The 11,392-nt window shown below is 43.3% G+C and overlaps 1 protein-coding gene across 1 annotated transcript; it reads left to right on the forward strand.

The window, feature by feature from the left end:
* Positions 1-542: 542 nt before the first annotated feature.
* On the forward strand, positions 543-10,731 carry prim1 (DNA primase subunit 1). Its single transcript, XM_059643376.1, has 7 exons — positions 543-678; positions 2,392-2,549; positions 3,962-4,068; positions 6,872-6,945; positions 7,877-8,013; positions 8,122-8,180; positions 9,883-10,731. Exons 1-7 carry the CDS (start codon positions 564-566, stop codon positions 10,061-10,063), a joined length of 831 nt encoding a protein of 276 aa, XP_059499359.1. The 5' UTR covers positions 543-563; the 3' UTR covers positions 10,064-10,731.
* Positions 10,732-11,392: the final 661 nt, after the last annotated feature.

Raw genomic sequence — 11,392 nt, forward strand, 5'->3', positions numbered from 1 at the left:
AACAAAAACCAAACGAACTGCAGATGCTGTAAATCAGGAACAAAAACTAAGTTGCTGGAAAAGCTCAGCAGGTCTGGCAGCATCCATTTAGTAGAAAACAGAGTTAACGTTTCGGATGCAGTGACCCTTCATCAGAACTGGTTCCTCATTTTATGCTGTGATACTGTATGTTACCAAAGAACTTTCCCTCTCTGATGAAGGGTCTAGGCCCGAAACGTCAGCTTTTGTGCTCCTGAGATGCTGCTTGGCCTGCTGTGTTCATCCAGCCTCACATTTTATTATTTTACATGATATACGACGCAGCTTCTAATTCTATACGAACGTGACATAACAGAACGTAAAAACGGACAATTTTAATAAGCTTATAGGAAAAGTAATAGAAAAGACAGTGACCGAAAAACATCTGGCAACTTTTTTTTGATACGCCCTCTTAGCAGTTTGAAGGCAGGAGGACGCACTCGAACACTTATAAACTACAACTCCCGGCAAACATTCGGCTATTTCCGATATACAAAGTGAGTGTTTCCGGGTGATAGCTTTTCCGCGCCTTTTTCGTTTAAAAGATGGCGCTAGCAGAGAATCGATATGATGCGGCTGAATTACCGGATTTGCTCCCTGTTTATTATAAACGTCTTTTCCCATATTCCCAGTACTTCCGATGGTTAAGCTACGGTGGTGGTAAGGAGGACTTTCTGCCCTTTGCGAGATCATTTTGCTTTAATATTTCGATTTTTCTTCCTTGTCTTGGGTAGAGTAGAATGAATTTTTTTTCCTACATGTTGGTATTTATGCACGTTTAAATCGACACCAAATGCATTTAATTCCAACTTTGTAATTCACTTTTTAGGTACCACGTTTTAAAAGTATAAATGACCTGATTAAATAGACTGATAATAGAAGAAAGATCGACATTTTGATGTGTGCTTTAGAGTATGTCAAATCTATGAGTTGCTGCAAAATGCGTGAATTTTGACCTACGCTCTGGCTTCTTCCCGCCCATCCATAAAGAAGCAAAATTATTGGAAAGAAACTGAAATGTCTTATTGGCAACAATTGTATTTAATTCAATGCCACAAAGTTACGCAAATGCAACCCTAAGTTTCAGAGATAATGGGAACTGCAGATGCTGGAGAATTCCAAGATAATAAAATGTGAGGCTGGAAGAACACAGCAGGCTCAGGAGCACAAAAGCTGACGTTTTGGGCCTAGACCCTTGATCAGAGAGGGGGATGGGGAGGGGGAAACTGGAATAAATAGGGAGAGAGGGGGAGGGGGATGGGGATGGGGAGGGGGAACTGGAATAAATAGGGAGAGAGGGGGAGGTGGACCGAAGATGGGGAGTAAAGCAGATAGATGGAGAGAGTATAGGTGGGGAGGTAGGGAGGGGATAGATCAGTCCAGGGAAGATGGACAGGTCAAGGAGGTGGGATGAGGTTAGTAGGTAGATGGGGGTGTGGCTTGGGGTGGGAGGAAGGGATGGGTGAGAGGAAGAACCGGTTAGGGAGGCAGAGACAGGTTGGACTGGTTTTGGGATGCAGTGGGTGGAGGGAAAGAGCTGGGCTGGTTGTGTGGTGCAGTGGGGGGAGGGGACGAACTGGGCTGGTTTAGGGATGCAGTTAGGGAAGGGGAGATTTTGAAACTGGTGAAGTCCACATTGATACCATTAGGCTGCAGGGTTCCCAGTCGGAATATGAGTTGCTGTTCCTGCAACCTTCGGGTGGCATCGTTGTGGCAGTGCAGGAGGCCCATGATGGACATGTCATCTAAAGAATGGGAGAGGGAGTGGAAATGGTTTGCGACGGGGAGGTGCAGTTGTTTGTTGCGAACTGAGCGGAGGTGTTCTGCAAAGCGGTCTCCAAGCCTCCGCTTGGTTTCCCCAATGTAGAGGAAGCCGCGCCGGGTACAATGGATGCAGTATACCACATTGGCAGATGTGCAGGTGAACCTCTGCTTAATGTGGAATGTCATCTTGGGGCCTGGGATAGGGGTGAGGGAGGAGGTGTGGGGGCAAGTGTAGCATTTCCTGTGGTTGCAGGGGAAGGTGCCGGGTGTGGTGGGGTTGGAGGGCAGTGTGGAGCGAACAAGGGAGTCACGGAGAGAGTGGTCTCTCCAGAACGCAGACAGGGGAGGGGATGGGATGGAAAAATGTCTTGGGTGGTGGGGTCGGATTGTAAATGGCGGAAGTGTCGGAGGATGATGCGTTGTATCCGGAGGTTGGTAGGGTGGTGTGTGAGAACGAGGGGGATCCTCTTTGGGCGGTTGTGGCGGGGGCGGGGTGTGAGGGATGTGTTGTGGGAAATACGGGAGACACGGTCAAGGGCATTCTCGATCACTGTGGTGATGTTTTACTGTCAAATCCATAAGTTAGATACCTACTCTTTGTGTCAACAGTCCCCAAGACCTATTTCCAGAATAGAGAATTCTCCTTCACCCTGAAAGATGATATCTACGTGCGTTATCTGTCCTTCAATAATCAAAATGACCTGGAGAAAGAAATGCAGAAAATGGCTCCTTATAAGATTGACATTGGAGCTGTTTACTCAAACAAGGTAACTTTTATATATTTGATACTTCAGATGGCTCCAGTCATAAATGCTGAATAGGAAGCTAACATAATCTACAAATTTAAAAAAAAATAAAAAGTTATATCCTAGGAATTGGTGTTAATTTTTATGGATAAAAGACATGTGTTGGAAATATTTGGTATGTTTGGCAGCATCTGTGGTGCGAAAGAAGATAATTAATATTCCTGGTCTGTGACCTTTGATCGGTGTTCATTTTATACTAACTAACTGAGCACCTGTAGTGTTGTGAACCAAGGAAAGTGTTGAAAACCTTTTGAATGATTTTCAATAATGGCCAGCTCAAGAGGTCTTCCAAGTCACTTAGTGTGAGTGACTGGCAATGTGCATGTTTTACATGGTCTGGAGCTATGAATAATATTGGTAGAGGCACCAGAATTCTTGCCATCCAATGGTTAATGTTACTAACTGCTGTTGGTATGCGTTGGAACAATTTGCAGGTTGATATTTACTAGCTGAACACCACCAATCTAGGATTGACAGATCAAGAACATCTGGGATGGGTAATAAAGGCTGACCTGGCTGGTGATTACATCCATTGAACAAATAATAACTTAAAAACCACTTTTTTTGGCTGTAATGAGTGCTCTTTCCTTGGCCATCGAGTTGTGCATAGGCGTTCTAATTCTGAGGTAGGAATGCTACCTGCTACCCCACAAGACCTCTAAATCTCACGGCAGCACATTCATTCCTCGTGATCCCCGCTGCTTGTGCGGTCAGCACCAGAGCCCATTTCTTTTTCTCTCACTGACTGGTTTGATTGTCTGGTCCTTTGTGGTATGTAGGAAAGTTACATGGGGACAATATCTGCAGGAAGTCTGTGTCTCCATCCTCAGCAGATAATGAGAATTTGGTGTATGCACTTAAATAGTACCAATGCATCTCTGATAACATTGGAGCATTGAAAGTATTTAGTGTAGCACAGCCTACGGGGTAACCAGTAATGTAGATGCTTAAGATGAAAACTTAATACATCTGCACTGCACTGAAGTTCATTGCTTTGTGACAGATGAATTTACTAGTATATTATCAAAAAATTTAGTTAACTGTATCCTGGTTAATGGATTATGAACTGCAGTAGCCTTCATTGTCCCTGGCAAAAGGGAGAAAAAATTGTCCAGGGAAATACTGATTTTGGTTCCTTGAATACAATGTTAGATATATTTCTGTCAATGTTTGTCCAATGTAGCTGCAGAATAAAACAGATTGGAAAAGCTCCAAAGAATCGGTTGTTAATAATGGCAAATTGGTCAGAGTCATTTTGTGTCATAGTCACAAAAAAAAGTTAAAAATTCCAGATGAAGGGAAGAGACATAAAATTTAATGACATTGTGTGGGAATCTTGCTATCAATTCATAAGTCAAGTGTTTCTTTTGTAGCCTAGCCAACACAATTCTATGAAGTCAGGAACCTTCCATGCTGAGAGTAAAGAGCTGGTTTTTGATATTGACATGACAGACTATGATGATGTTCGAACCTGTTGCAGGTATGTTGAATTTTTATTAAAATCTGGGTAAGAGGTGCTAAACCAGAGTTGCTAAGGTGTTGGCAATAATCAGCAGATCTGGCAGCATCTGAGAGAAACAAAGCAGAGATACAGTTTTGAGTTAATTACTACTTTCTGTCAGAACTGAGGGGTGAGGGGGAAGAAATTTTTACATTTTTCACACTTGAAGCAATTTGGGTTGCAAAAGAGCACCAACACTGCGAAAAGCAGCTCCCTTATCCAGACAGTGAAACTGTCAACTAAGGATGTTGAGACACTTCAATGTATGAAGAATGCAACGGAGTTAGTGTGAAATGATTAAAATTACAAATACTGTTTTTGTGCGAGACAAATATGTTCAACCAGGAACTTAAAGGTTCACCGTGAGCTATGTAACTTCAGTGACAGCAGGAACTTGTGTTAGATTTTCAATTATCCTGTGGTTTCATCAGAATTGAAGATGCAGAAATGAGCATTATGCAGGTATTTGGAAGATGTATACACAGCTCAGCTCTCAATTTGTTTGAAATGTTAGAAACCAACTTGTTAATTGGAGCTTTGAGTTCCATCTTACAAGATTTTGGCTTAGATTTTCCATTGGTTAACTTGTTTATGGTTCAAGGAAAAAATTCAGTTTATAAAAGTTATTCCAAAAAAATTGTTACACCTTTCTTTTAAGGAGTGGGAAAGAAGACTGACATGTTAGTTTGTCAAAGTTTGCTGCTCCTTAATATCATTGAGTCATACAGCTCAGAAGAGGCCCTTTTGTCCCACTGAGTCCGTACTGACCTATCTACACTAGCCTCACTTTCTGGCCCTTGACCCGTATCCTTTTGAATGTTACGACGTTGGAGTGATTTATCTAATACTTCTTGAAGGTTATCAGCTCTGCTACCCTGCCAGGCAGTGCATTCCAGACTCCCACTACCCTTTTGGGTGAAAAAGGTTTCCTAAAATCCACTTTAAACTTCATGTCCTTCACCTTAGTTTTATGGTCCTTTGTTATTGCCCCTTCAACTAAGGGGAACGGCTGCTTTCTGGTCACCCTGTCCATGCCCCTCAATCATGTGTACCTCGATCAGGTCACCCCTCGAGTTTCTCTGCTCTAAAGAAAACAACCCAACTTATCCACCCTCTTTCTCGCTAAAATGCTGCATTCAGGCACCATCCTGGTGAATCTCCTCTGCATCCCTACCCGGTGTAATCACAGCCTGTAGTGAGACAACCGGAACTACACACAGCTCTCCAGCTGTGGCTGAAACAAAGTGGTTTGTTTTTTTTTTGTACAGCTGCAACGTAACGTCCCTGATCTTATAATCTATGCTCTAGCTGATAAAAGGCATGCATGTGTTGTGTGTTAACCTGTTCTGTCTTCAGGGATCTGGGGAAGTACCCCAAGATCCCTTCCTCTGTGCTTTGTGGTGTCCTGCCATTCGTGGTGTCCCTTGTCTTGTTTGTTCTTCCAAAATACATTTCCTGTCATTTTTTCAGGGTTAAATTCTATCTGCCACTGATGTACCATCAAACCAACCTGTCTATATCTACCTGTAACCTGAGACTACCTCGCTCACTAATAACTACCCAGCCAATCTTTGTCATCTGCAAATTTACTTATTTGCTCCTCAAACATCCTCTGAATGATAAGGGATCTAGCACTGATCCTAATGGTACACTACTGGAAACCAACTCTCGTCACGCAAACAACTTCTACCACCACCTATGACTAAGCCAATTTTGGATCCAAATTGCCTAGTTACCCTGGATGCCATGTGCTTTTATTTTATTATTCTTCTTCTGCTTCTCCTCCCATGTGGGACCTTGTCAAAAGCTACGCTGAAATCTTTATAAACGACATCAAATGCACTATCCTCACCTAAATATCTGGTCACTTTTTTTTTGAGAAATTCAATCAGATTTGTGGAAATGGCCTTCCTCTGACAAAGCCATGTTGATTATCCCTGAGCAATCCTTGCCTCTGGGTGGAGATTAATTTTCTCCTTCAGAATCCTCTCAAATATTTTCCCTACTGCTGATGTGAGCCCACTGGTCTGTAATTCCTTGGTTTATTTCTATGGCCCCTTTTTTTGAAAAGTGGAACTGCGTTAGCTGTCCTCCAGTCCTCTGGCACTTCCCTGAGGCCAGAGAGGAATTAAAGGTTTAGGTCAGAGCCCTTGTAATTTTCTCCCTCCTCTCCCACAGCAGCCCAGGATACAATTCATCCAAACCTGGGGTTTTGTCCACTTTTAAGCTCATCAAAACCTCCAATATCTCCTCATGCCCTATGCCAACCTGCTGAAGAGCCTCTCGGTTCCTTTTCTGAAATTCTGTACCTCTACCCTCGTCCTGAGTGAGGACAGATAAGAAGTACTCATTTAACACCCCACCAATGTCCTCTGGATGCACACACAGGTTGTCTTCTTGGTCCCTAAGGGGCCCTCCTTGTTCTTGAATTATCCTCTTCTCCTGAATGTACTTAGAATTTCTTGGGATTCTCCCTAATTTTACCCATCCATGTTTTCCATGCTCCCCTCTTGGCTCTCCCAATTGCTTTATGATGTTCCCCCTGCGTGATATGTACACGCAGGGCCTTCATTGGTTTGCTTTCCTATGTATCTACTAAAAGTCTTTATTTTTGCCTCCAGAGCTGAATATTCCAAGACATCCAGGGTTCTCTGGGCTTGTTACTCTTACATATTACCTTTTGAATATCACATGTAGATAACAGTCAAAGCCTGTATATTTTTAATGACAGTATCCAAAATTATTCAGAAGAATTCTGTTGAGTTATTTGTATTTTTTTTAGCTCTGCAGATATTTGCCACAAGTGCTGGACACTAATGACCATTGCTATCAAGATTCTGGACAGAGCTTTGGAAGGTAAAATTGCATTGTATTTTTCCCCTCCAGTAATTCTGCCTTTCCTCAATTCTGCTAAAAGTACTGATTTGTTCCGAGCTATGGTTCCACAGTGTGCTACAACCTTTTGACTCTTGGCTTATCTGTCTTTGTTCTTGAGCATGTGTCTGTGAGTTAATGGACCATGCATCTCATGTTCCAGAGGAGTTCAAGAGTAATGTTTGGAAACCTGAACTCTTTTGCATTCTTTAATGTTGTTTTCTCCCAGAGCATTTAAGGTTAGATGTAACATGCTGACTGCTGCTTGAACTAAACTGAGTCAACCTGAGGGTAGATTGAGTCTTTGGTTTGTCTGGTCCATGTGAATCCATTGTCAGTTGTCAGGAAAGATCCATCTGGTTCAGTAACATCCTTTCAGGGAGAAAACTGCCATCATTACCTGGTCTGGCCTACATGTGACTTCAGACCCACAGCAACATGATTGTCTCTCAACTGTCCTCTCGGCAATTAGGGATCGGCAGAGATGCCCGCATCCTGTGAAAGAATTTTTTTTTTCTTTAAGGAAAAGCCATCCCAGAAGTGGGTTGGCCACCTGTATAATTATCTTTATTGTTTTCCTGAAGTTGAGAGATATGACTGTCATGTTGTCTCGTTCTGACTAGGCTCTACGTGAAGTTGTTGGAATAACTTGTCTCTTCCTATGTGGAAGTCTCAATGTAGTGCTTTCCTGGATGCTGAGATTATGAATGACCACCAGCAACAAGTGTCCTGTTCAGAATAACTTGATATGGATCACACAATAGATTGGATCCAATGTACAATACTGCTCTTGAAGGAAAGTAGAATGGTATTACTTGAGTAATAGAAATGCAGTGATGCATGTGCTCTGAAATTAAATTTCACAGGTACTCAACATTCTATATAATGCAGGTTTTCTTTGTTTGCGTCACAGAGGACTTTGGGTTTCAACACCGGCTCTGGGTATACTCTGGCCGAAGAGGGGTCCATTGCTGGGTCTGTGATGAGAATGCACGGAAGCTTTCCCAGGCAGCTCGGTCTGCTGTTGCAGAGTACCTGAGTGTAGTTAAGGTAGGTATCTTCTAAGCCATGAGATTAATTACTCTTTTAGAGAAAAGATAGCATGTCCCCATTCTGCCATCTGTTTTGTAATGCCAAATGTCACTGGCTGTTTTACAGGGTGGAACAGATACAATCAAGAAAGTACATCTGAATAGTCCCATTCATCCTTCTATTCAGTGAGTACACTGGAGTTTAAAAATGGCTTTGTTGCATGTCACTATAAGACACTACCTTTAATCCATAAAACAATCAAACTATGTCTTACCTCATTCTTTCCTGGTCGTGTGTTTAAGTGATATTTGAATCACTAATTAAGTGATATTACAATCTTAGCTACATTATTGGAGGTAATTTCTTTGAGATGAAAACATTGAAACTGCCCTCTTGAGTGGATGCAACAGACCTGATGGCACTAACCAAAAAAGAGCAATTAAGTTTATCCTTGGTGACCTTGCCAATACTTTTCCTGAAAGTCAACATGAGAGAAACAGATTTGATCATTATCTCATTGGTGTTTGTGGACTCCTGTCTTGTACAAATTTGGCTTCTGGATTTCCTTGCGTTGTTGCCGTGTCTACTGAAAAATACTCCATTGGCGGTGAAGCATTTTGGATGTGTTGAGGTTGAGAGGTGCTGTATAAATGCAAGTCTTTATAAGACGTTTGAATATGTCCATCTGTAGTTGATCACTCAGGCCCCAAGATGACCTTCCATATCAAGCAGATGTTCACCTGCACATCTGCCAATGTGGTATATTGTATCCATTGCACCTGGTGTGGCTTCCTGTACAATCGGGGAAACCAAGCGGAGGCTTGGGGACTGCTTTGCAGAACACCTCCACTCGGTTCGCAACAAACAACTGCACCTCCCAGTCGCGAACCATTTCAACTCGCCCTTCCATTCCTCGGATGACATGTCCATCATGGGCCTCCTGCAGTTCCACCTCCTGCAGTTCCACAATGATGCCACCCGAAGGTTGCAGGAACAGCAACTCATATTCCACTTGGGAACCCTGCAGCCCAATGGCATCGACGTGGACTTCACAAGCTTCAAAATCCCCCCCCCCCCCCCCCCCCCGCATCCCAAAACCAGCCCAGCCTGTCTCGGCTTCCCTAACCTGTTCTTCCCCTCACCCATCCCTTCCTCCCACCCCAAGCCGCACCTCCATTTCCTACCTACCACCTCACCCCGCCTCCTTGACCTGTCCGTCTTCCCTGGACTGACCTATCCCCTCCCTACCTATACCCTCTCCACCTATCTTCTTTTCTCTCCATCTTCGGTCCGCCTCCCCCTCTCTCCCCATTTATTCCAGAACCCTCACCCCATCCCCCTCTCTGAAGGGTCTAGGCCTGAAACGTCAGCTTTTGTGCTCCTGAGATGCTGCTTGGCCTGCTGTGTTCATCCAGCCTCACATTTTATTATCTTGGAACTGCAGATGCTGGAGAATCCCATTGTCACACTTATTCAAGACTAATTTTGTGGTAATTATGAGACTGGGTGTTGTGGCTCCCACCCTTGTTTTTGTTTTCTTGGACTTTTTGCACACACAAAGCTTATGTTATACACTGCAAGCAGTATTGCTCGTTAAGTCAGAGGCTTTGTAAAGCATGTGTTCTATTAATGCTTGCGATTAAATGAGTGAAATCACGTTTGTAAGGAGCACAGGTTAGATTAATGGGTTTGTATGCTGAATCTAATTTACGGTTCTGACTAAAGTAGTTAATGATTAGCATTGTGCTGAACTTGGTGCTTTGACACTCTGGAAGCTCAGATCTGCATAGGTAATTTTCTGCTTGTGACGCAGAGTGATCTAGAGAGTGGAGTGATTTATTGATGATAAACAATCGGCTAACTATATGGTTCTTGCTCCATTTGTAGGGAATCTATCACAGTGATTGATAGGTATTTTGAAGACTATGCTCTGAACAAACAAGACCTCTTTGGCTGTAAGGAAACTTGGCAGAAGGTCTTAGCTCTGGTTCCTGATGATATCCTTTCATTGGAATTAACAACATTTGATGAATCTATGGTTCCCATTTTTTTTAAACTTCTTTTTTGAATTGGTATTAGTAAAAGGTTTCTTGGATTAATATCTCAACTTTTGCTTTCTTGTCCCTGGGCTTGTACTTTGATCTAGTCCACTACAGTAACTTGTCTTTTCAGAATCTTGGGATTGTTACAGCTTAGGAGGAGACAACTTGGCCCATTTTTGTCTGTGTTGGCTCTCCGCATAGGACACAGTGCCACTTCCCCCAACTTCTCCCCATAATCCAGCACATTCTGTTTTTTACGGATAATCCAGTTGTTCTTAACCTTTGATCTACCATGAATCCTAACCATTTGCAGTATGAAAAAGTTGCTCATCGTGTTGCCATTGCTTCTTTTGCTAATCACCTTTAAATGTGCCTTCTAGTTCTCGATCCTTCCTTTGAGAACAATTTCTGCTGACCAACTCTCCCCAGTCCTGTCTTGATTTTTGAATACGTCTATCTAATTTCCTCTCAACCATGTCTTCAAGATGTCACTCCCAACTTGGCTAACTTCCGTAACTGTTCCTCATCTGTGAGACCTTGTTGAATCTTTTCTGCATTCCATTTCCTTTGCATCCTTCCTATACTGTGGTGCCCAGAACTGGACAAACTACTTAAGGTGAGGCCAAGCTTGTGTTTTAAACGTCTCCTTGCTCTAAATTCCATGCTTCTATTCATGAGGTCCAGGATGTTGCATATTTTATTTGTCACACACTTGAGCTGTCCTACCTCCTAGCGAGTTTTGAGAAGATTTGTAGCTCAGGTTGAGGTTCTGGATGTGAGTTTGCTCGCTGAGCTGGAAGGTTAGTTTTCAGACGTTTCATTACCATTCTAGGTAACATCATCAGTGAGCCTCCAAAGCACTGGTGTTATGTCCCGCTTTCTATTTATCTGTTTAGGTTTCCTTGGGTTGGTGATGTCATTTCCTGTTCTTTTTCTCAGGGGATGGTAGATTGATTTGGAGCCCATGTGTTTGCTGATGGAGTTGCGGTTGGAATGCCATGCTTCTAGGAATTCTCGTGCGTGTCTCTGTTTGGACCCTTCATCAGGGTCTAGGTGAATGATGGGGTCGAAGGTGTTGGTGAAGTGGATGAAGGCTTGGGGACTGCTTTGCAGAACACCTACACTCGGTTCGCACTAAACAACTGCACCTCCCAGTCGCACACCATTTAAACTACCCCTCCTGTTCAAAGGACACGTCCATCCTGGCCCTCCTGCAGAGCCACAACAGTGCTACCCGAAGGCTGCAGGAACAGCACCTCATTCCGCTTGGGAACCCTGCAGCCCAATGGTATCAATGTGATGAAGGGTCGAGGCCCAAAACGTCAGTTTTTGTGCTCCTAAGATGCTGCTTGGCC

The sequence above is a fragment of the Stegostoma tigrinum genome, chromosome X (assembly GCF_030684315.1).
Source record: "Stegostoma tigrinum isolate sSteTig4 chromosome X, sSteTig4.hap1, whole genome shotgun sequence".
Taxonomy (NCBI): domain Eukaryota; kingdom Metazoa; phylum Chordata; class Chondrichthyes; order Orectolobiformes; family Stegostomatidae; genus Stegostoma; species Stegostoma tigrinum.